Source organism: Cottoperca gobio, chromosome 9 (assembly GCF_900634415.1).
Source record: "Cottoperca gobio chromosome 9, fCotGob3.1, whole genome shotgun sequence".
Lineage (NCBI taxonomy): Eukaryota > Metazoa > Chordata > Actinopteri > Perciformes > Bovichtidae > Cottoperca > Cottoperca gobio.
In genome coordinates, this window is record NC_041363.1 from 16587158 (window position 1) to 16613511 (window position 26354).

Sequence of the window (26354 nt, forward strand, 5' to 3'; positions counted from 1 at the left end):
GACTTCCTTCCTTCCTCCCCGGTCCCTCTCTTGTTGATCGACTGAAGGGATCGCTTTCGATCTCGATCATGCAGATGACTTGACCTTCTTCTGCATGTCCATCACATGCTTCATTTCCTGGCTGCTGGTAGCCTCTTTGTGCTGCATCAGTTCAGTGTGGCCCTTGGTCACACCCCAGCCCTCTGGTGAAGACATGGACGGACACTTGGGACGACCAGATGCCGGAGACAGATTCTCCCAGTAGTCACGACGGGCCCTGGAGGAGATAGAGACACAGGTTGCACAAAGATACCAAGTAATATTATTCATAAATAAATGTGGCCATTTCAGTATATTTAATATTTTGGATGTTTTACCTGGCTCGGACCCAGGGTTTGGTGTGCATCTCCAGACCAGCACCCCACATGCCATGTTTCTCTGAGCCCGGGGCCACTATTCCTCTCTCAGAGGCCAGCTCCTCTGCTATAGCCCTGATGTGATAGGGCTCAAATCCACAGCAGCCACCAATGAAGCGGATGCCAGCCTTATAGGACTCTCTGGCGTACTTGTGCATGTCCCAGCGGGTCAGGATCCTGGGCTCCAGGGCTGAGGTAGAAAAAAGGAGACAATTGTAAAAAACTTCAGACTACACGACTGTAACCTGGTGATTGTTCTTTTTTTCTTTTAATGTCCAAACAAAACATATTACCGAAGGGGAATTCTGGCAGATCGATGAATCCCTGACAGCTGCAGTCGGGGGTGTGGTATGCCAGGGGCTGCACCATGTAATGAGCCTTCAGCCTGGCCTTCTCCACTCCCTCCTTCATCATCTTGACAGTCTTCACGCAGGTCATGGGGTCAAAGTGGCAGTTGATTCCCACAATCTGGGCGCCTGGAGAACACAGAGGGAATATTATTAGCATATCAGATCACACAGCTGACTGTCAAGTAAAGAAACAAGAACATAAAGCGTGAGATCACGCACGGTAGATTAAATACGTACCGGCCTTCACCAGCCTGACAGCACACTCTCCAGGTGAGATGCCGTGCATATCTCCATCCGGTCCGATGCACATAGAAGCAGCTACAGGCTTTCCGGTGGTCTTCAGCACCTGCACAGCCCACTCCGCCTCCTCAACATGCTCAAAGTACTGCAATAACAAAAGAACACAGTCACCACTGAGTGCTTATTTGCTCCACTAATCATATTTCAGATGGAAGTAGCTTTGATATGAGATGACTTGAAATAAGACATGAATCCACCTCAGCAATCAGGAAATCCACGTTGTTCTTCATGAACACCTCCAGCTGCTTCTTAAAGACGGCCTTCACTTCTGTCTCACTCTTGCAGCTCAGGTAGGATGGAGTCTGACACACTCCACCGGCTACCAGTGCGTCTCCTTCACTGGCTACTTCCTTTGCCAGGTCACAGGCTGCCTCGTTGATTTGTGCCCCCTGAAAGAATGAGGCAGGTTGTGAGTTTGTTGGTGATCACGCTCTGTGCAATACAAATCATGTTTTTTGATAAATCCACAATCAGTGTGGAGTAAAGAGGGATTTGCAAGATCGGCACATTGGTGCTGCAGTTGGTTACTCACAGAGAGTTTCAAGTTCTGACCCCTGTTCTCCAATTTGTCATCGCTGGCGTAGAACGTGAATGTCTGCATCACATTAGAGCCTGCCCTCAGGAACTCCCTGTGCAGCTGCCGCACTGATGGAAACACACAGATTTGTCATTTTAAAGTTACCACTTTGTGCTTTTAGCTTTGTGTGGCTTTGGATACAATATGTGTGTGTGCTGGATGTCTTACCGGCCTCAGGGTGTGTGACAGTAGCCTCAGGAGTCCATGGCCCGGCCTTCACGTAGCCTCTTTTCTCGAGGGCAAACACGAAGCCTCCATCGCCGATCACCACCTCCCCAGCATTCAGACGCTCAAGGATACCCTGTGGGAGCCGAGTGATACGCGCATATCAAATCACCTGAGCTCTACACTGAAGAGTTTACAAACTTGGTGATATTTTTACATATTTCTCTACAAATACAACGGGGAAGTAGTACAACATTGAAGAGACACAATTTAAAGTAAAATGTAAGAGCACAGTCATGTGATGTCATTTTTCAGTATATGTTGCCGTTTGCTATAGAAAGAGAGATATGCCAGTTTAATGATTACATTAATATCTCTAGTCTATGTGAGCAATGACATTGCTATGATTCTGTATGTGTTTACGTGAGAGAAGCTGCAGTTCAGGTACAAAGGTGCAAAGATGAAGGCAGTTTTTAACCTGGGCCTCTCCAGCTGTGACCGCTTTAGTCTGGCTATTTCACAAACAACATGCACTCTCACACAAATGCATGCACACACATAAAACCTGCACTTACAACCTTTTCCTCACAACAGCACAGTCCATTGAGCAATAACTTACAGTGTGTAATTACATGGTTTTGCATGTGGCCACAACAAAATCTACGTCATCTTCAGAGCATAACATAGAAGTAATGTACATGCAGGATTGTCTGCAGAGAGGTTATTTTACCTTCTTGCTAGAATACTTTTTTTAAGTAAATCAATGCAGAGGTAATACAGTATGTGTGTCGGGGAATTTACTTTTTCGTGGGTAATTAATTCCCTGCACCACAATGGAGACAAAGCAAGTGGTGTGCGTGTTGCCTTTACTCACCTTCTTGCCAGGTGCCATCTCTTCTTCCCAGTTTCAGTTAGAGCACTAAGCACTTGGTAACAGCGAACCCCTGTTTTAACCCGAAGAGTGCAGAGAATTGCTCCTCACCAACTTTATACTGCTGTATGAATATGGGAGGATTTCATTTTGATGCCAAAATCATGTGTAATTGCCAGACGTCTGTTTGGACATTGTGCAATACAGTCTGGCTCACAGATCAATGAAGATGGCATGGGCAGCAGGCATTTCAGGTAAGACGGAAACATGTGGTCTGCTATAGGAATGGAGATATGCCAGTTTAATGATTCTCTAGTTTAAACATTAACGTACCTCCAAACCATTTGTGCTTTGTTGTAAACTACTGTGGAGTGTAGCACATAAAAGAAGGATTTAACAGATAAGAATTTATTTGCAAAGTAGTTTCCTGCAAATAAGCTAAATTGGTGAAATATCACTAATTTATCGTGTGACCCTGAAATATCTGATGCAATTAGAGACTTCACAAACTTACAATGACCTCACAGTTGCAATGACCTCACAGTTGGAACCGTGTGCAAAGGCCTGAAGAGATAAGCTTGTATTATGCACCTGTTCATCTTGTGACACAAGATTGATAAGCAATGCTCTCAATTCAAGGCCCAGTGCGATGTGAGGCTCCTGAAGCTTCTATGTGTTGTGGTTTTATATAACGATCTCATGACGGAAGGGAAATATTTGTGATTTGTGTATTTTAATATTTGGCCACGGGAAGAAGCCATACCAAACTAAAAACAGATAAAGAGCTGCAACCATATGGCTGCCACTATTAGCCGATCAACATTTCATTGATTGACATAAAATGTATTATTTTGATAATAAGTCAACTGTTTTGTAATTTTCAAGCAAAAAGGTCAAAGGTTAAATGGTTCCAGCTTCTCCTTTGTATCGGTAACTGCTATGCTTACCTGTCTTTCACTATAGTAATGTGTCTTTGGGCTTTGTACAGTTGGTTGGATAAAACAAGACATTTAATGACATCACTTTAGGCCCGATGACATTTTGTTTTGATGTCTTGTAGACCAGGCGATTCATTGAGAAGATAATCAACAAATAATCGTTGCAGTTCTTGACGGATATGTTTAAAAAATTTCAGTCCAGCTTTTCCTGAATCAGAGCCCTGCTGAACCTTTTTGTCTTTTATGACAGAAACTAGAATCACTGGATTTTAAAAAACACTACTGCATGTAGATTATTACATTAATCCAGATTAACCAATAATTTGCCCACACTGTTCCTTGCTGTCCTTATTTTTTCTACGCTCTGCACACAGCCACACACACACACACACACACACACTGCCACACACACTGCCACACACACTGCCACACACACACACACACACACACACACACACACACATACACACACACACACAGCCACACACACAGCCACACACACACACACACACACACACACACACACACACACACACACACACAGCCACACACACACACACACACACACACACAGCCACACACACAGCCACACACACACACACACACACACACACAGCCACACACACACACACACACACACACACACACACACACACACACACACACACACACACACACACAGAAATGAGGATATTGACCTTCAGTATAGTGCTGGTGTGTAGTTCTGTCAGCTCTGGGTCTATCCAGTTTCAGGTGGAATGTTACAGATAGGCCTGTTTATCATTAGAGTCAAAGTTCAGAAGAAACACCTCCAATCTATAGATCACTATAAGATTTTATCAGCTTGCATTGCAGTTGCACAGATCATGTTACCCTCTGCTGATCTAAAGGGACTGTGTTTATTGCATTGCATAAAAGTGTTACATACCAAAAATGGATTCTGGCACCAGTTTGCAAATATGCTGTCCATTTTACAGTAAAGTCTTCTCAGTCATTACAATATCATGCTGTGCAGCCAAGCATTGTTCAAACGACTTGACTTACAATTCTGCTGTAGATACCAACGTTTCCAAATATTTCTAAGCGGTTGGGGTGAATCTTTGATGCACAAGACTTTTAGAATATTTCCTTTTCATGACCGATGCAACTATAAAATAGCATCTTGGGTTTAGATATGTCTCTCAGTGTAAACATCATATAGCATTTTAAAGATGAAATAAAAGGGGGAAATGAAGGAAGTTTCAGAAATGTCCAACTATGGTTTTAAGCCAAATTAAATGCTTATAGTTGAACATCTTGATAAAAATAGGTTCTCAGACAAACAAGAGAAATGTGACGATAAGAAAGACGAGGAGTCTTAAGCATGTAAACAGTGACCAAATGAAAAACGGTTCCTCAAACTGGTGGGAAGCTAATGGCTGTGTACATACTACCCAGCATTCATCAGAAAACAGAAAGAGTTGTTTCTCCTCACAGGCGACTGAGATGTTTTTGCACTGGCTGTATTTAGAGAGGAGTGGTCTGTTTACTATAAGGTGTAGTACTACAGTAGTAGTTTCACTTGCAGAGGCAGCACAGCGGCACCAAAAGAAACCTCGTCCCATACACACGAGTGCTCAAGTGTACATATGTGGTGCACATTTGTCAACATGCACGTGTGTGGAATTTATTCATGTGTAAGAGCAGAAATAGCTCGAATGTGTCAAGTGTCACTGAAGTCCTGAGTTGCAGAAGATCTCCACAGTGGAAGAGGAGACCCTCAAATTCCAATTGAACCACAAGCCTGTTCTGAAAAGAGCTGCAAAAATGATCTAAAGTGAACACAGCACGATCACCGCCCATATTACATCATGTGACTGCCCTAATGTCTCATGCAACACACAATGAGGAGACCAAAGCAGCTTGGAATGTTTGAGGGATTTTTTTCCTCCAGTGATCAGCTTCTTCTATATTGTATATTACATACAGACCTTTGTCTCTTTTCTCTCCACATCTTCTTCACTGACTTCCTCCCTCTCTTGTCCCATCAGAGTTATTACATGTGGGACCATGTGATATTGATTCAGTTCTATGAAATCTATTTACATGGTATGTATCTACCATATCCAATTTCTTCCCATTATCCCAGCTATTCCAGTTGACCAGCAGCTGTACTCAGTGACACTTTCTCTTGCAGCCACAACTAGTTCTTGCAGGCTGAGGCTGGAACTGAGGCTGGCGTGCAGTTGCAAAGGGACCAAAGGCTGAAGCAGAGGGTGAGGAGAAGGACTGTTGGTTGATTGGGTAGGGAGGAACTCTTTACGGTGGGCTGGAGCTGAAATGGTTGAAGGGGTGAAGATTGGGAGTGAGGCCGGCTGGGAAAAAGGCCAGATTTGAGCCAGGAAGAGGGTGCACACAATTGCAACCCCAGTTCTTTCTGTGGGGAGACACATATTTGAATGACCTGGGCTGACACTGATAAAGTTGAGGTTAACTATTAACTCCTAATGAACTGATAAAGTGTTGGACTTGTTACATGCTCTTTCGGTCAAGTTGCAACAGAAGTAGAACAAAGAGAAATTGGTGTAACACCCTAAATTGTATGTTTTTTGCATTGAAAACTGAACCCAAGTTATGGTAATGATACTGTATTTACACCAATACCCAATTTCTTCAGTCTGCATCTATATTTAATTCCACATTCATGAGTTTATGCGTGTGTGAAAGTAGCCCATTTGATGAATGAAGTGAACCTGAATGAAAATGACATATAACAGCATGTAAATCCAACACTAACCCAACTCTTTTCTCACTACTCATTACTTTCACACATGTTCAGATTTCTATATTGCTTCACTCTCTCCTCTTTCTGTAATAGAGGGACTCCCTGTGCCACTGCAGCCCCTGTTTACCTCCACCCCTTCCTCTGGTCCAATCACAGCTCAAGCTGAAGAAGACATTCTGCTGAAACCGTCCATTCTTTGTGGATTTGTAGGCCACAGAAAGACAGATAGGGAGAGAGACACTGAGGGAGTGAGGGAGCCAGAGAAAGAGAGGCCGAGCACTCTGTGACCTTATAAACTTGCTGTAGTCTTTTTTAGGCTTGTTTCTTATCTCTCTTATGTTTCCCCCAGACACTGGTGGTATGAAATAACATGTGGTTTCAATCCACTCATCATGACCTTCGTTTTCTTAGGTTTTGAAAATGTTTTAAAGTACTAAATAAATAGAAGATAGTAAAACATTTTTACTGCAATACTACTTCCAACCACAAGGGGACATAATTGTGCACTTTCTTCAGTAAATGGCTTTCCTCTCTTATGCACAGACAAGACTTGAATAAATGAGTAGAGAAAGATAAATTCGATGCTTTCATACACAAATCAAGAGGTCACTGAATGGTGTGATCAGTATTACAAAGATGTGAAAGACATGTTAAGGCCTAGTTGAAATTGAGGTGAGGAGTTTGCACTCTCCACCTCCATCAACCAAACACAAAACGAGGGGAAATGTTTCTGAAGAACAGCGTTCATCCCTTGTGCTCTGAAGCTGTTCTGCAGGCTCGTGGTGACTAAACATCCTGCTAAGACACATTATGTCATTTCTTTCCCTTAACTTAACAGGAATACAGAGGAAACTGACGGTGAAGAATCGGCTCCAACATTAGCAATACTAAATGGTGGGTTCAATGTATAGAAGTGATTTCTTTAATATAGTTTTTGCACAAGGCACTAAAAGGTAAAAGAAAGGCAACTTTTCAGATGCAAAGTCTTTCTCCTTTTTTGTCTTTGAAGTCTCTGCACAACTTATATTAAAAATGTGTTTTCACTTCTCTGCATTTTAAATGTTTAAAAGGTTTTCAGCACATCAGCTATTGTGAAGAACAAACAGATTCATTTGTTGGGCACAGCTACAGTAGTCACATGAGTATACATTTTGTGACAAGCAATAAAGTTAAGAGTAGGATGGTTTGATCCAACCATCTTGTAATAAAGCAGCCGCACAGCTTTTCATTTCCTCTCGGTGAGAAGACGTGTACAACTCTAGAGAAGGTTTACAGGAACGTATCTTTTAACTGCTCCTTCTAATCTCACATCATGACTCTACAGAAAACCGTACATAAAAAGATAATCAGTGCAGCATAATATATCATCAAATAGTAGCTTTATGCATCCAATACAATCCTGGACTTGTATGCACATAATTAATCACAAAAAAATGCACTTTTATACATATTCTATATTTTAAATCATGTTTGTAGGATTATGAAAAGCATTCTTGAGGAATGACCCTCTTCAAACATCAGACTGAGTTAGCTGGTGTGTGTCGTTTCTCTTCTGTTTGTTAGCAACCACAGACGTGTTGTCCAAACACGTTTCATTAATGCACCTGCATCCAAGAGTTGTGTTGATTCTGGCAAAGCAATCAGCAGTGTGACACTGTTGATGCTAGTTATGTTTCAATGCTTAATGTCATTTTATGGGAATGAGTCAGGAGATGCTGCTGCATTTTAGATCATTCCTCGTGTCTGCAAGTTGATTAATATGTTGAGATTAGTAGAAGAGGCTTTTTCAGATAAATACACTTTAGATAAGCAAAGCGTCAAAATATTTGTAAAGCACATGGTGAGCCAAAAGTAGTTAGTCTTCAAAATCACCATATAAGATGATCTCTTAAGGTATTTGTGCGCACACGTATGATTCAGACACATATTAAGTAGCTGTTTTTGTTTATTAGATTAAAGTAAATACAATTATCCATCATGATGAAAATGTGTCTTTGTCCATTCTCTGTCTTACAATGTCTTACTTCTAAAGACTTAAATCAAGCTGGGCTTGTCCCAGCAGGGTGTGATTGCGCTGTTTAAGTGACCTAACTCCATTGTTGTGCTCTTCTTTGCTGTGTTTTTGTTTTTGAGGTACAAAGTCTTGTGTCACCTTTATGTCATACTTTATTTGTGTCTCATGTCCCGCTGTGACCTCATTTCCAACATCAAACTGTATACTGCTGGAAAAACCTCTCAAAACAAAAATGGAAATAATGGATTCTCTTCTTTTTCTAAATGCCAGGTCTCCGACCACACTGCTGCCTACTGTATGTTTATGTTTACCTCGCTGGACTGAAGCATTTTAACCCCTAATTAACTGAATTCTTTCTTCAAGGACTGCCAGTATGTGTGTGACAACAACATGAGCCCAAAGTATTTGAAAAGGAAAAATCTATCTATTTATGTTTGCAAAAACTGGATGAAAAGGAATCAGTTTTGTTATAATGGTTATTTGGTATTACTTTGTTAATATTCAAGATCTTATTTATGCTATCAAGGTAAAGCTTCACCAAGTGTAGAGGCTTTGAATCAAGTGATACAAAGTCGTGAGAGAACCAAACAAACATTTCATAAAATTCATTAAATGATATGTTTTAGAATTGTATCTCTGTTAGTGTGTTTAACACAACAGGTCTATTCTCTGATGTGTATTTATGTCCTTCTCTTTTATACCCATCATTCGAACGGTCTATGCTTGGCCCTTTTTGGCCTGTGACCCTGTTAAGGCCACGTTTAAGGCACCTTGTTTCCCTATTATGTATGCAGATTAGGATGTGTGACCCCCGCCCCTTGATTGGCTGCAGCGATACCTCTCCTCCCACTTTGGTGGAGACCGGTTGAGATTGGAGCGTACCTGTTCCGGTCCACCAATCCAATCGTAACAGACTCCTTGAATTAAAGCAGTTTCTAATAGTGAACACTGGTCACAGGTTTCAGATATCCAAGAGTTATATCAGTTCCACCATTTGAAAAAAATGTTAGAAATTGTTAAAATGCTTCACAGAAAGTCTAAGATAAGAGAATATTCCAAATAAATGATCACAAATTGTGAAGCGACACTTGTACTTTTTTCTTTTGACATCCCAATAAATATCTTGTGACCCCTCAGTTTAACCCTGAGACCCACTGGAAGAGTTGGGAAGCTTCGCATTATTATGATATATTTGTTTAAGTGGAAGGTTTTATGCATCTGTCAAAGTTTGCATGTGTGACACAAAACAATACGAGTAAACCTTTTTACTTATGTTAAAAAAAAAAACCTGATAACTTCCATATATTCATATACATTATTATATTCCAAAAATAAAATTATTGTTATTATTACTATGTTCACCCATACAATCACAATACAAATACCTTGGTCACACAAAGGCCACTGCTTTTAGAAACACCACCACTCAGTTTTATCTGTTGATAGTTTTATAAACTTCCGTGCTATATACAGTTAAAGCCTTACTGCAATTAACACAATTACACCAGCCCTTATTTTCACCGACACATACATATCTGTATACACATGCACCAGGAATGGCATCATGGCCTTATTTGTGAAGAGAGTGTAACTTCCTACCCACAGCCACTAACCATCAAACCCAATCATCTCTCTTAGTGTCTCTTCAGTCCTGTCTGCATTTCCCATGGAGTTGCCCTGCAGCTGAGAACATCTTCTTCCTGCCCCTGAGACCGGAGCGCTGTGGTGACCACACTTATCTATTTACAGACTTTTCTGCCTCCCACAGTGTTCTCACCAGGACGACACTCACAGACAGATCTGGTGGTCCTGAAGGGAGCGCAGACCAAATGACACAGTGGCCGGGACGCGGTGGAGAAGAGAGGCACCGTGTGAGCGAGGAGACAAACTGTAGGGTATGAAGTTTGAGGCTGTGAAGAATGTCAGGAGGGCGGCGTGAAGAGCTGCACTCAACAAACTCCCACTGCAGCATCCCAGAGAGGAAATGAGAGCTGGTGTTAACAGGCTGGGAAGAGGAGTTGCTTTTGTATATGGCTTGTAGAAAATAACAGAAACACCATGCAGTGAGAATGCAGTAAATACCAATGTGGTGAAACTCATAATGATTGACTTGCACAGTCACAAACACTGCACAAATATGGTGGCAAAGCCTTATGAAAAAATATGGTGATTCATGTCAAACACATAAAAAGTGGTCACAATTAGACCCTCATCAACGTCGACACTTTATTGGATCTTTTCTTATCATAATTTCCGATAGCCTCGACAAAAACTGTACAGCATAAGCTTCACCAAATTGTTATTTACTGCAGGGATATTGCAGTATATTCTGAAATGTTAATGCAATTTTGTCCATGCACATATACACTACATGTGTTTACTTTAAAGAAAGGGAGAACAATTCCAAATAATCACATAACAAGATGACTTAACTGATATTTTAGTGCCAATGCATCAAGACAGTAAGGAAACATTACTTTCTGTTATAGTAGAAGCCGAACAAACGTCACTGAATATAACACGTAAAATGATATCAGATGAATCAGATCTTGAAGGGTGTAAATGATAGGTAAGGATAATTACAGGACATGTCGTACACAAAGGCAGTTCACAGAGGTTTTCAAGAGGCATAAAAGATGGTAAATTAAAAAATACTAGCATATGGAATTTACGGCATTAATTAGAAGGTTAAAGAAGAGGAGATGAAGAAGATAAATACATAAAGGAGAGAGCAAGATGAAGAAGCGGGTACTTAAGATGTATTTAAAGACAATAAAGAAAGTAAATGTTTTTACTATTTTCTTTTACATTTTTAAGTCCTATATCCTCAAATGCAGTATGTGGTATGATTTTGAAATGTTGCTTCTTCACGTTTAGTTTGGACTCTTGGATCTGTTAGCCGACTGCTGCGTGATTTAAACCAGACTTATAGAGAAAGAGGAATATTTTAAACATTATTCCAAAACACACAAGAGGCAAATGAAGGGACCTGAGAGTTTCCATCCTGCATGAAATAAAAGCATGAACATGTTTTTCCAAACCTGTCTGTAAAGGATATTCTGTTACTTGCTATGTTGAAGCTCAAGTGACTCTAAACAGAATCTATATGGACTTCCTCCTGCAATTTATCACCGTCAACATTTAACATTTCTTACAAGCACAACACAGTTGCAGTTTGGGACATTCACTATGTGGTTTATGTCTCTCGCTCAAAAGGAAAGAACACAGTTTCTTCTCTACAGGAGATACAGCATGCAGAGGGAAGCTTATGATCTCACATTGTTTCTGCAGCCTCCCATGAAGAAACCGAGGAAGGTGGTTCTCTTACTACTTAGTGCTGCCTGGTGAAACAACACAGAGCTGGAGACACTGCTGTCAATATGATTCTCCAACCAAAAATTAGAGCTGTCAAGTCAAAGTTAAGTCTCAATTCTTGGTTAAAGCATTGTCCAAAGATAACAAAATCCGCCTACCAGCACCTCTACAGCTCAATAATTAACACAACATATATTGTTTGTTTAATCTGTACAAAAGCCAAAGTTTTGGTTCGGTGTTTTTGGAAAAAAAGCAGATGGATTAGTTTCCCAAAACTAGGCCCATCCCTTTAAGGAAACATCCAAGTTCAAAGAAATGTAAATCAGTTGTAGTATCTGAATACTGCCCTTTGAAATTAATCAGCTTTAGAACATTTTTCTTTTAAAAGAAAAACAAAACAAAAAACACACTTAGGACTGAGACCAAGTCGATTCAATGCATAAATAAATGTTCAATATTCAACACCATCGTTCTCATCATTGCTCTGAGATTATACAGATCGAAAATGAATCAACACCTGTTTTAAACCAGTCAGTACAATACAGGAATATGTTGACTCAGTTTGGAGCAGAAAAGCTTTCTCTATGTATTATTATTATTATTATTATTATTATTATTATTATTATTATTATTATTATTATTATTATTATTATTATTATAAATGTTATTAGTTTTGTTATTAGTTTTGGTCTATTCATCACGGAGAGAGAGGACGCTGGCGCTGCTTGTTCGCCACTTCTCCTCCTGCTAGTTCTAGTTTAAGTCTGTTGTTGTTGTTGTTGTTGTTGTTAGATGTTACCTTTAAACATCTGACTTTAATCTTCTGCTGACTGCATTTCTACGTAGCGCCTTGAGATTGCTTTTAGCTTTGAAAGGCGCTTTATAAATACAATTTATTATTATTATTATTATTATTATTATTATTATTATTATTATTACATAAAAAAAACTTTAAATATATATATATTTTAAGTTTGACCTAATTGTTTGTATTTGAAACTCAGTCACATTATTAAAATTCTAGATATTAAAAAAATGTATATCTCAAACTAGTAGCTATCTCTCTGAGTGTATCCTATCGTATGCTTAGACCTGTGAGGACATGCATTGATAGCTTTCTCGTAGGGAGCCTAATCTGGAAAGAAAAAGGGAGAATTTAACTAAGAAAAAGAAAACGCTGAAAATAAAGCGGGAATGAATCAATCTGGTTATTGGAGTTTATGGGACGCGGAGTCGCGGGATCCAGGAACTCGTCATCATCTTTCACATCATCTCTGCAACTTTTCTTCTTCGTTCTCTTTGACACACGGAGTGGGGGAAGGGAAAGGGGGAGGGAGGAGAGAAGAGGAGAAAGGACGACGTCAGTTCGTAGTGGGATGGCTTTAAGTGAGGGGAGAAGGAAAGAGAAAACGTCCTGAAGAAAGGAGACTGAAGTGAAAGAGCGTGTGGAGAGCTGGGCTGCACCGGGAAGACAACCAGCGCTTCAAAACAAAGGACAGCTTCTCCGCTTCTGCGCCTGCAAGATCTCTCCACTTTGGCTCCCTGTAAGTAGAAGGCATTGCGACAACAATGAAACATAATGTAGCTGTTTTAGGCTAAGATTTCACACATCTTTGCCTGGCAGATATGACTCATGTTGCTGAAAGTGTCAGCAACGAAAAGGTTGTTTTTTGGATTGACATTCACTTTGCAAGAAGTCTTGCTGAGGTTAAAGTTCCTCTAACTGTCAGAAATAACTCATCTGATTTATTTTCTCAGAATCTTTTCATTGCATAACTTTTAATGCCCAGCTGTTATTAAGGAAGTGTGCATGCTTCATTGATTCTGATGCTGAAGCAGCCGCCTGAATGCAATTTGAATGGTGGTATTTTACATTTCTTTGGAAGGATGTGGAATGAGGGAAAGTGATATATCTACAGTTGCAGCTTTGTGTTAAGGTACAACATCTAGTGTCTGTTAGAGAACTCCCCTCCACTAGAAGCTTAACTACTTATTATACAGCACTTTTGTTGTTGTTTTTATGTCTTAATCCACACATGTCCACGCAGCAGTCGCTTTTGCTCTCAGTTTCTCATTCCACCACACAAGCCCATGTCCTTGAAGTGCAGGGAGAAGGAGGCCCATCTGTGTGAGAGCCACCCATGGAGCTCTCTGCCTGATACACACTGCGCTGAGAGGGGAAGTGCTGCTACATCATAAACCAAACAAAACCAGGAAAAGGTTCAGTGTTTATTCTAGAGTCCAAGGACAAACTATAGTGAAATGACATGAGGAGGGAACCTCCACCATCTTTCAGAAAGGGCTCTTAAACTTTTTATACTGTTACAAATCAGCTTAAAAATATGTCCAATAAATTCCAGGAGTTATTTTATGATGAAATTGTGCTGTAAATGACATTAGAGGGATTGCTCTAACCTGCCCGTCGTTTCCTAGAATTAGTTTTGACAATCCCGATGACAAGTGCAAACTTGTTACATGTTACTCACTGGATGGAGCAATGTAATAGTGATAGCAAAGGGAGACATTTCAAGAAATGAAAAAGAAAGTTGTGCTTCTTAATAAACTTAAAAACTATCTTGTCTATGTCAAATTGATCTGTTGAGGTTTGAACAGTAGAGACATAGGTAACTCTAGCTCCTCTGTGACTGATTTCATCCTACGAGAGTCGAGGAAGAAGTTCAGTGATTTATGGGTAGAACAAGTAGAGCATAACACTTTCTCAACACTAACACACCTTACAAATAGTTTTACATTATGTAATACTGTACATTTTTCGTACCATAGTTTGTAAGCGTTTTACTTGTGCCAGAATTACCTGTGAATTCACCAACAACAACATTTCACAACTGTATGACCACTCTGTGGTAGCATAGCGTTGACAAAATGTTTGTTGTGATTAATTACATATATCACACAAACATGTTTCTAAAAAATGTCCTATTGTAAGGGAATTAATGAAAACAGTAGCTAGTAGCAGTAGCAGACATCACTGTAAAAGGGACAGTATAGAGTTTGTAAGAAAAAGTGAAAAATGTGTATCCATCATCTTTGCAGAAACAAACGAGAGAGGAGAGGCAGTGACAAGGGAGTGGAGCGAGGCCATGTCATTCCTGTCTTTATGCAAGTGAAATGTGAGGGTCACTGAGGGGCTTTGTGCGTCACAAACTGTGGGGCCACTGCAGAGTCAGCGTGAGGAGTGAAGGGCTGGGGTGTTGCACAGATTGAATAGGTTAGGGGCCATAGCGGCCTGTCTTTGACAATGAGGGACCGCATTCTGGGCCAACGGTGGCATGTCTTTGAGCGCTGAAGAGTGAGTGAGGGGGCCGGTGTCGGCACGTCTTTGTGAAGCCTTTGTTTGAGTTGAGTGGCACCAGATGAAGTGGGCCGGTTTTATTCAGGCTTTTTGGCACAAACACGCACAAACAGGCTTGGCTGATACTTTCCTCTGGGGAAGTCGTGCGTTTTGATGCAATTATGCTCCGGATGAGTGAGCACAGGCTGGCACCTTTTCACAGTTTATGGGTGTATTTTTGTTTTGTTTGTGCGTCAGTAAAGTGGGCTGTATTCTTTAAGCACACTGTTGCAGGGCTTCTCACCGTTGACTTGTTGTTTACATTTCTTATTGTCATCGAAAACCTCAGGCCCCCCGGTTGTATTTGAAAGCTAGAACTGCTGGTATGTTTTCACTCTTTAATACACAATCGGGGAATAACATTAATGGCTTTTTACAGCTTGAATTGTTTTATGATGTTTAATCTGGGTCAGTAAAATAAATACAAACTAACTCTGGAGCACTAAACGTGTATTTGATGGCTGCAATCACTCACTGAAGTTATGAGGCACAAGTTGTGGTAAGTGCCTATCCATGGGAAACATTTTCTCCTCTTGCAACTCTTTCATTCACTGTTTATGGAGGGCTACCAAAGCAGTGGCTCACATGGTTATGCTTAGCAAGAAAGAACTCTTGGAGAGAGCAGCTCGGGCTGTAGAGGATTGAGAAAGCTTCATGTAAACCAAAGAAGCTGAACTCATCTGGGTGTCTGTTTGGTGCCTTGCATGACTCTCTCTTTCGCCATCTCTCCTCTGTTCGTAGCATGCTGTGAAAGCATGTTGCCTCCCTAAGGCTTCAGGTTCAGGTGGGACAATCAAAGGGATGTACAAGTCATTACTTTTGTGTTCAAGTTCCATCCTTTTTGTTCGAAAGGTTTTGTTCTCTCTTTACCTCTGATGAATGTCTTGGTTCGGGTTTCACAAGTTCACAAATCTGCCTTTCAGACTGCTGGGGGCAACGAGGAGCTCGTTGTTGATCTGTTGTTGTTCAGCAGATATAAATGAAAGTTTACGAGGCATCGCCGGAGGCATGGGTGTCTCTATTCCGGCTAGTGTTATAGCTTGCCTGCTGTTCTTACATCATCCACTCTGCCATGCCAGAACAGAGATTTGATGAGGACTAGGAATAAAGCCTTCCCTTGAAAATGAACAGGCAATTGAATGGAAATTGAGAGTTGAGGGTGTGGGAGGTGTATCTTCAGTATTCAAGCTACATTACTTCATTCTCCCTCACTTCACCTGGAGCTCAACTGCATTCTTTTATGAAAGAGGGATATGTTTGGTCCTGTCCAACTCTGACTGGTATCATACTTGTTTCATATCTCTTGGGTTTTTTAATTCTTGGAGATTCTGAGGGAAATGAGTGTGGCCTGTGATTTCCTCACTGTCCACATGTTGTTTGTGTAGCTGTGTGTAGCCCTGACAATGGTGAAGCAGCCTCTTATGTGGTTTTGGTTTGAGGGCCTTCCTCCTGGCTGGTCCAGATTCATGGCCAGACCAGACCAGGCGCAGCAGCTTAGGGAACAGATTGCCTTGGTTTGAGGTTTCTGGTTCAGGATCTGTGTGTTAAGAAAAAATTAGCTAATGGAGTCCTTCCAGCTCAGATCAACTGGGGGGGGTCATCCGATCTGGGTGGGTGATCCAACAGCTTGCATAAACTTTCCTAAACGGGGACAAGCTCATGCCAGTATAGAGAAACAAAAGCATTTCCATCAACTGTCACGATTGTTTGTATTTATGTAAATTAAAAGAATTGTTTATTTCAAACTCTGATGGCTTTTCTTTGTCGAACAATCTGGGTCAACTGTGCTTCAGATCTCTCCACCACCCACCTTCAGTCCTCATTCACTTTCACTGTCAAGTACAAACTACAGTGGCCAGCCCTCATTACCTCAGCACCTTGGCATGCTACCAGAGCCTTTGCTGATATCTCAGACCAATTACTGTAGATTTACTACTCAGCGGGCTCCTTTACCTAACAGCCAACTGACTGACCCACATATGCTCTGGGGCTTTGAAAGGGCTTGGCTCAAACTGATGTTATGCTTCATTAGTAGAATTTTTATTGAGCATACAGGGCTGCTTGGACAACTGGTTTTTCACAGCCAAACGTGTAGTCCACATGACTGGCTGTTGGCCTGTGGATTGTATTTTTTGTAAATTCCATAAGAAAAAGTTTGTCTCATATCAGCAAGGAGACTGTTCATGTTGGCTTGCTGAATGAAGGATTGGAAAGCTGTGTGTAAGTTGGCTTCAGGCCTTCTCTACATGCATATAATCCTGTGTGGCAGCAGGCTTGGTTTCTGTCAAGACAGGAGAGCAGTGTGGGAATGAGCCGGTCCAGATCAGATGCAGAACCACGTTACTGCTTTCATCTTGTACAATATCTACAGTATCATCAGTTAACTCAGCATCATGGGGGATTCATGAAAGAAGACCCCATGACCTGTCAGTGTTGGTGATAATGCATATCTATGAGGGTGACTCCACAGGCACACAGAGAGCTGCAGTAACAAAGATCTGACAGTTTAAGATACATATCTATCAAAAGCAACTGGGAGGCTCAGACCTCTCACCCACAGCGCCTTGATCGCCGGGTTATGAATAAGTCATAATTTTGAGTGTCTGATGTGCCGTGAAGTGTAAAACGCTCCTCCCTCAGCTCTCACATAAACACACAGAAAATCGTGACCTTGCCACGGAAGTGCTGTTCAAGCACTTTCCCAGAAGTCTGTTCAACAACCAGCAAACAAGCGGAAAGTAGTAATCAGTTTCAGGATGTAGTGACCTTTTTGCTGGTCACACAATGACACTGCAGCACGCACACACACACACACACACACACACACACACACACACACACACACACACACACACACACACACACATATACACACACACACACACACACACACACACACACCAAATCACAAATAAAAATGTTAATAGGGGTTCTTGTGGGTGTTAGAATCTGTAGTGTTCATTATCAAAACATGACATACTTTCTCAAAAAGGCTCTGCTTTTTACCCCACTAGAAAAAGTCCCTTCAAGTGTTCACCTCCCTCTTAGTGCAGTCCTTAGTGAGACTACAGAGAGCCATGATGAGGTATGAAGAAGAGATTTCCTGTAAGAACGGGGGGAGATCACAGAAGGTGCCTTCTGACTACCTCTACAAGGTATGTTTAGGCTCCATCCCTGTAGTTTAAAGAGGCAGAGCTGCTAATTTGAGGGCATTGTAGTCTCAACAGAGATCACCAAGCCCGGCCTGGATGGACTATAATCAGCTGTAAACCCAAGTTTCAAACTCCACAGAGAAACCAAAACTGTAGCCTGGGGTGCTGAAAACAAAAACGCATGCAAACAAACATACACATTTACACACATACCTTCACACACATATGTTTATTGAGGATGCACACACTAAAAAAACCTACATTTATGTATTGCAAGGGGTTGCTATAAATAGTGCTCTGTGTGGTGAGTCAGGCTGAGTGAGTGCTGTTGTGTGAAACCATTGTAACTGCTGCAGAATGGAAACTGTGACAATAACGACAGCCATGGTTTTGTGAGGAGGCCTGGAATAAACTCGAGGACTGTAATAGAATAGGGCACACCCCAAACCATCCTCAACACGTAAACACACTTCAAATACCTGATTATATTGTACTGTTTCTTGTTGCTGTAATTCCCTAGAAGTAGAATCACAAATGCAAACATGTTTCTTCTGACTTTCCTTTAATGTTCTTTGCAGAAACCTGTGTGGCGGTTTATATTGAAAGATAGGTTGGCAGATCATCCTCACAATGCATGATTGTGCCCCAGAGGCTGTTTGACTGACACTGATGCTTCCTGTTTGCTTCTGCCGTTTCCTCTTTGGCAGATAATAATAGTAACGTCGCTGTCACGTCTTTATCCTGCTGCTATAACTTTCAGCTCAGTTGAAACTGAAGTTTTCTCCCTCAGTGTATCCTCAAAACGGGTAATTATATGTAGACAGTGTATTATGGCTGAGGGTTCATGAAATCTCTAATTAGGATGCACAATTGTAGAATGAGAATAAAGCTAATCTTAAGCGGAGACGTTTCCTTGAAATTCTGCTCAAGCAAAGTAGATGGTATGAGATGAACTTGACTGGGAATGTTAAAGATAGGCATCACTGTCAAACTCCAGACAAAGCAAAGTCGAAGCACAACAAACCTGTCACAACAGAAGAACTGCAGAACTACTTCAAAACACAACCGTGAACTGCAGACACGACCGAATCTCGCTGAACTGAATTACACCACATCTTAAGTGTTTCAAATCTCGTACCTCCGCTCTTCAGATGTCATGCCTGTGACTTTGTTCTGCTGCTTTCTACTCGACCCCAGATGAATCAGTCAGCCTTTTTTAGCTGCATGAGATAATGCTGTGAGTTTGTGGCCAGGGTAATGTGACTCAGATCGTATCAGACAATATACAGCACCAGTGTTCATTCCCTACAGATGTGGTGGGATGATTTACCATCCTGAATGGAGGTCGGTGGGGAGGTTATGGATAACCTAATACCACATGTATTCCCCTCAGGTCATCAGACTGACACGTAACTCTTCATTAATGTTCTTGTGCTTAACTTTTCATCACCAACAAAATGACACATTCAGTAAGAATCCACCCATGAGTCTATTAGACAGATTTAAAGAGCCGCTTCACAACATTACAGAAAACGTACTTCTTACTTACCTCCAGTGGTATCAAGCCATGCAAAAATTCCTCCCAGATTTTGAGATACCAGATATTTCTGCCCCCAATCTAGTAAAATGGATGTGATTTAACAGCAAAAACTATCTGTTACAAACCTCACTGTCAGCATTTGTAATACTAAAATGATACTGGAATGACCCATTGAATTTTATTTATTAATTTATTTCTCCAGAAATCTAAATTGCTGCCCACATCTCTGATTTACTCAGCGGTTCAAATTACGTAGTTCTGGTGATGCGCTCATTGACGGCTGTTTCCCCCATGAGAGAAACAATTGACCAAACAGAGCTTTGTAGGCAGGATTGGGAACACAGACATCATTTTCCTATGCCAGAGCCATAAAGATAGCTAAATCCATGCGGAGCGGAATAAATAAATTCAACTATACAGATTGTTTGAAGTTCGTTTACAGAAGCTGTACAGCTGAGAAGTGAACAGTTTGACCTCTACCACATCTGTGTTTTGACTAAAAATGATGCCAGGGTGATGGGAACGTCACTCGCTGCTGATTTGTTAGGGCAAAACAAAATAATCCTGTCCTCCAAAACAGAAACACACACGGAATTAAAGAAATGAAACAAAATGGCATTTCTGATTATCAGGGTCATATTATTTAATGCTGTATGAGCATCATGAATTACATTTGCCTCCCTTGTATTGCTTTGTAGGCCCAACATTTACAGATATCTCAAAAGAGATATTAAAGATATAAAACCAACATTATTTCTATGGCGGGATACCACTCGAGATAAGTTGTAAATACTTTTTGTCATTTGTGTGACTAGACAGTTTGAACTGGGGGGGGGGGGCACTGACTCACTGGTGGAGTCAGTGCCCCCCCCAGTTCAAACTGTCTAGATCCACTATGACAGCAGAGTCGACCTCGCTGTGTTGGATCCAGATCCCATATATTTTCCTGTGTGTATCATGAATGCTGGATCATGACATCAGCGGGCTTCTGAGAAAACCTCCGTGCTTCCACAGACTATGGCTGTGTCCAGGCCAGTGTGGTCACGGCAACTGAATCATAACATAGCAACAGTATCACAATCACTTTGATTGGGACCAATTTACGCTCGCTCAAACACACACACTTGAACACTGATCCACATTCACACAGCTCTGAAAATGTCATCTGTTACAGGTTACAACTTATTTGTAATCAAGTTTTGATGTCAAGTCAATGAACATATCAAGTCAAGCTGTTGAATAAAGAACAAAGACATTCGATTTGTATTCAGGCTGTAATTTGAATAGTGAACTCCAGTTGGTGTCATGTGTGTGCTTGCCACAGCAGTGAGGATCTGGCATGTTGCACTGTGTGTTACTGTGAAATGTGCATGCTGTAACAGAGCTCTGCGCTGATCTGCGATGACAGCTGCTCAGTGGCAAAACACACAAGGCTTCTGTCATTTTGCAGTTAAAATCAATCACACAAAGGCCCACGAGTATCACGAGTAAAATTACGACAGTATAAACTTGCAGTTATGTGTGTGTGTGTGTGTGTGCACGTGTGTGTGTGTGTGTGATTCATCTTCCAACAGACATCTGGAAGTGTTGCTCATGCTACCTCATAGCTGGCTCAAGTGAATGTGAAGTAGCTCTCTGTGGGAAGATGTTTTTTTTTTTTGATGACATTGGTACAAATTAAACATCCTGTAGAGCAAACATAAGGGAGTTTGATGATTCATAGGGGATGGGAAATCAGTCGTTCATCTTCTCTCCCCCTTTCCCCTACGTCAGTTACTCCAACTTCAAAAGTATACAGATTCTGTGTGTCTCTGACCCTCTTATGTCTCTGTGTCTGTAGGTGTGCTTTTCAGACGATACCATGGCTGAGGGAAGCTGCTTCGGTGCGTTGTAGCTGTTTGGGATGACCAGAGCCGATCCTTGCCTCAAAGAAGAAGAAGAAGAAGAAGAAGAAGAAGAAGAAGAAGAAGAAGAAGAAGAAGAAGAAGAAGAAGAAGAAGCAAAGAATACTAAATTAATTGTGAGAGGAGGAACACATCTGCTCAGAGAGGATAAGATCGAAACAGGGAATCTATTGGACCTTTCCCTTTGTAAGGAAAGGAACTTAAACTCTCCAGTATCAGAACTCTGTCAATTTAAAGGGCTTCAATAATTTTTATTTTTTGTCTTTGGTTGTTACCATCTCAGAAAGAGTTAACGCCATGTGCCATGTTATTGTAACATGCCGCTCCATGCTCTGGACGCTGCTCAGTATTGTAGTGGCCTTTACAGAGCTCATTGCCTTCATGAGCCCCGATTGGCTCCTGGGATTCCCTCGGTCGGACTCCAGTGCGAGCAGGCCGGGCGTGCACTCCGGGGAGTACCGGCCGTCTCTCGGCCTCTACAGCCGCTGCCTTCGTGCCGGGTCCCGGGGAGTAGGGGTGAGCTGCGGGCCCTACGCTGGGACATTTGGAGAAGTGGCCAGCGGCTTCTGGCAGGCTGCCATGTTGTTTCTGGCAGCAGGGATGTTAGTGCTCGGAGGAGTGGCCTGTATCTCCATCTTCAGCCTGTGCTTCCAGAGCATCCTGAAGAAGAGCATATTCAACATATGTGGACTGCTCCAGGCCATCGCAGGTAAGACATATCTGTGTGTTTAGCACGTCTGACACAGAAAAAGTAGTCCTGTGTCCAGATCTTCCACACAAACTTTTCTCAGGAATCAGTTTCACTCAATTTGAGTTTTTTTAAATTAAATAGAGTAAATAAGGGATGGATAGGAAAAACTGGAAGAGAGTGAGAGAGATGGCATGTAACAAAGATCCTCCGCTTGAATCAAACTGACCACTATAGGCCAAAGGACACCCCAAATTAGTGTATATATATTTATCGTATATTCTGTACACAATTTAATAAAACTCATAAAAGTTGAACTAGAATTTCAAATGATTGAACTTTCTAGTTATATCTTAACGTCAGACATTGAATGCCTGTGTCCGTCTTAATAAAGGCTGGTGGACCGTGAAAACACCGTCTTCTATCCCTGGCAATGTCTGATATATATTATTTTTTATAACTATATCATAACAAAATCAAAACAAATGTAAAAACACAGACAAACGAGATGAAAATCTGCTTTTTGCAAAATTAAGGTCTAAAGTAAAAACGGTGAAGATATATCGAATAGTTAAAAATTATTTATGTAGATCATAATGAATATAATGAATTCACCCTAAAAATGCCCAAACATATACATTTACACGTTCTTTTTTCATTGCCTCTGGGTTCAGACATTCAAAGATCCCAGTTAAAAAAGAAGGAAACTTCCCACAATCCTCTAACCTGTATGTTTCAGTGAAGGGGGGAAGAACCATTGACAAACTCAAGACCATGAACAGCTGCACCTCACTTGCTACCGAAGCTAATGCTAATAATCTGTGATCTATGAAACAGAGGTTTTACATGTCTGTGCAAGCCCATTGTATTCTTTATAAACATGCCTTCAGGGAATGTCTGTGTTGCTTCGAGTTTTAACATCTGAGTTTATAAATTGTCAACGTCTAGTAGCGTTCCATTAAACCTTTTCTAGTCGGAGGTTGGATATTCCAACTAAATCTCTCCAATAGTTGTTGTTTCTAGAACAATGGGCTCCCACAGGTGTGTTTGGCAGGTCATGTCTGTCGAGTAGATAATCTATCATTATGTGACATCACTGTGAAAGCGGTCAAATGGGGTCTTTCCTGTCATCACAAATCAAACACTTGTCAGCTGAAAAGAACATGTATTCTTCCCCAGCGTTGAGTCACCATGTTCCCAGCTGCACTGTGATCTGTTTATGCTTTCAGTCCCAATGTTTAGGTGTACGTGACTAAACTCTTCGTCTCATCGTCTCCTCTCCCCGCAGGCCTGTTGTTGATGGTGGGCCTCATGCTGTACCCTGCCGGTTGGGGATCAGAGAAGGTGATCGGCTACTGCGGCCCAGAGGCCTTGCCCTTTAGGCCGTCTCTGTGCTCTCTCGGCTGGGCGTTCTACGCAGCGATAGGAGGAACGCTGGGATCCTTCCTGTGTGCTGTTTTGTCCGCACAGGCTGAGATTGCCACCTCCAGCGATAAGGTTCAGGAGGAGATTGAAGAGGGGAAGAGTCTGATTTGCCTGCTCTGAGCCTTCAGAAACCTGGTGAAACTCCAGGAAATCCTCCTTGGTGTCATTTCTCTTATTTGGACACTTGTAGATCTCAGTGGAGGGAGGACAGACATTTCTCTGAGGGATTTTCTTCATGGTAGCCTGGATAAAATCAAAAAATAGAAGCCTTGGTAACAAAAATTGTTAGGATTTGAAACATGCTGAAGCTGATGATACCAAGACAAAAGGAAAAAGTATTATTCCCCTCTACAGCTTCAGGTCAAACTGCCAAAAAAGCTGTGGTACAGCAGCAGACTAAGGAACATCACCTGTAGACTAATTCAATGTTTTTGACCAAGATACTGTTTATTTTTGTAATAATTCTTGCCATAAACAAACCACTGTACTGGAATAGCAATATTAAGAAATTGGTAGTGAATGAGTCATTAGCATTGATGTGGACAAGTTAAATAGTGCCAGTCAGTGTGTAGGTGTGTAACGTCAGTATAATGTTCATTCACACGGTTCACCTGCAAAACTCAACAAACCACTGAATACTAGCAGATGTGTCCGCTAAAACTTCCAACAACCGCTTGTGTGTGTGTGTGTGTGTGTGTGTGTGTGTGTGTGTGTGTGTGTGTGTGTGTGTGTGTATCTGTGTGCGTGTGTGTGTGTGTGTGTGTGTCAGACATGACATGTTGAGGTTTCTAAATGTCCATATGTTCTGATTGTATGGCACAGCAGGACAGTAAGACTCTCTAGCTAACTTTCCATGTGTTCACTTTAAAGGGGGTTTCCCTGTTAAATGGATTGTTTGTGGGTCTCTTGCAGCTTATTAACTGGCAGAGTGTGTGAACTGAACAGAAACTCGCCATATGTTTCAGTGTGGTGGACTTTCATAAGGGGATGTTTGCTCACAGCGAGATAAATCAGGCTGCACCAGAGCTTATCATGGGTTACCTTATGACAAACCACGCAGACAAGATGTGGCTTTGTAAAGATGTCTAAGAAGTGGGTAAATATTCCAAAAGCCTTTGTTGAGCTTTTGCTAGATGAATGCAAAATGAGTCTTAAGTTTTGCTGCGACTAAGGCAGCCCTCTTTGTTTGTTTGGTACTTTTGGAGATACAATATTGTGTTTTGCACTTGGTCCTTAATTCATTACACATTGCTTCATATTTTCCCAACCGTGCTTCATTATGTTGCTGTTAATGTAACATCATGTGATCGCTTTTGTTCGTTGTAGATGAGATGTGCAATAATTCAACTATAGTGTGTTTGCTGTGAAAGTGAGTGGACTGAGAGACATTTCTAGTCTGATTGTGCTTAAATTAATATGTTGACTGTCCTGTTTTTGTTACATTAACAAAAGAGTAACAGCAACCGTGGCACATTGTATGATGCTGCATGTATGAGAGGTTGATATGTGTGAGAGATGCAGTCTGTACTTTGTGCTTAAATAAACCAGGCCTTCTTTAGTAATTCTATCTGTGATGAGTTTGTAAAACCTTTATTTTGCTCTGATGTGTTCCTTCTTTCGAGTGGCTTTCGTGTTATATCAAACTTCCTGATGAAACACTGACACCTAGAGATGGAAAGTAGACAGAACAGAACTTTATACCAGTGCTTCCAAACCAGGGTTGCAAAGTCAATTTCATTGGTTTTATTAAATACTGCCAAGTTTTACTTTGTCAATACTCCTAAAACATGTTTAGATTTTAGAGTTTGACCAGTGACAAGGGAGTTGCTTAATTTTAAATATTTACAAGGCTGGGAATCAGGGAAAAAAATGAGGTTTAAGTTTTTTAGTTTTGGTAATAATTTACACAGATTAAAGTTTTGTAACTTTCTGAAAACAAGTCAAACAATATTTCTTTCAAATTTTATTTCATGTTAATACCATAAATATACAAAACTCAAACTATTTCACATGCAACAAAGGCCAGACAAGAGTGCATTATGTTTTCTTTTTACATGTGATTGATAATGGGGATCAAATTTTCAACTTTACAAAATATACAGGTGTCCCTTTTTGAATGAGTTTCTTCTCTGATTCAGTGAAATAACATGGTCACAGGTCAAAAACACAGTGTTGTGTTAGCAAATTTCAAATACATGGTTTTGTACTGCGGACCAGCTCGCCCAAATACATCAAGAAATGACCCACTGTGGCATGGCTCCATATAACAACTGTTTAAAAACGCTAGATACATGGGAATCATGTGGGTGTTTGTAGCAAAGAAAACATGTGTAATATCTTAAAGTAAAACATGGCAAGGGAACACATCACAAACCAAGATTTAAAAACAAATCTATATGGACATTTGGTAGATTTCTCACAGCTTTTCAGGACAGAATAACACATGAGGGACCTTTGTTTTTGCTTTTCATACCAATCCTACACACATCCACACAAACACATCTCTTGCAGGGTCAAGTTGCAAAGTCATTAAACACTTTTAAATCTAGCTGATGCTACGATCGTGTCATTACAAAACCACACAAACATAATACATAATGTAGA

The 26354-nt window shown here is 41.1% G+C and overlaps 2 protein-coding genes across 3 annotated transcripts; one reads left to right on the forward strand and one right to left on the reverse strand.

Annotated features, from left to right (window-relative positions):
• Window positions 1–66: 66 nt before the first annotated feature.
• LOC115013615 (betaine--homocysteine S-methyltransferase 1-like) lies at window positions 67–6395 on the reverse strand. 2 transcript variants are annotated; one of them, XM_029440051.1, is made up of 8 exons: window positions 6378–6395; window positions 1791–1923; window positions 1578–1690; window positions 1243–1434; window positions 983–1130; window positions 689–871; window positions 357–585; window positions 67–256 (listed from the first exon to the last, which is right to left on the reverse strand). In XM_029440051.1, exons 1-8 carry the CDS (start codon window positions 6393–6395, stop codon window positions 67–69), a joined length of 1206 nt encoding a protein of 401 aa, XP_029295911.1. The 2 variants fall into 2 exon arrangements, with proteins under 2 accessions (XP_029295911.1, XP_029295910.1); XM_029440050.1 differs by lacking the exon at window positions 6378–6395 and adding an exon at window positions 2662–2679.
• A 6669-nt stretch (window positions 6396–13064) lies between these two features.
• Window positions 13065–25317, forward strand: LOC115013320 (LHFPL tetraspan subfamily member 2a protein-like). The gene is made up of 3 exons (XM_029439535.1): window positions 13065–13233; window positions 21574–22346; window positions 23614–25317. Exons 2-3 carry the CDS (start codon window positions 21935–21937, stop codon window positions 23868–23870), a joined length of 669 nt encoding a protein of 222 aa, XP_029295395.1. The 5' UTR covers window positions 13065–13233; window positions 21574–21934; the 3' UTR covers window positions 23871–25317.
• Window positions 25318–26354: the final 1037 nt, after the last annotated feature.

Bases quoted from the DNA above. Each gene is read 5' to 3' on its own strand.
- LOC115013320 (XM_029439535.1), top strand. From the start codon at position 21,935: ATGTGCCATGTTATTGTAACATGCCGCTCCATGCTCTGGACGCTGCTC. The intron at 22,347-23,613 runs GTAAGACATATC...CTCTCCCCGCAG, and splicing joins ACTGCTCCAGGCCATCGCAG to GCCTGTTGTTGATGGTGGGC.
- LOC115013615 (XM_029440051.1), bottom strand. The intron at 1,691-1,790 runs GTAAGACATCCA...TGTTTCCATCAG, and splicing joins TGTCACACACCCTGAGGCCG to TGCGGCAGCTGCACAGGGAG. The intron at 1,435-1,577 runs GTGAGTAACCAA...TCATTCTTTCAG, and splicing joins GTCAGAACTTGAAACTCTCT to GGGGCACAAATCAACGAGGC.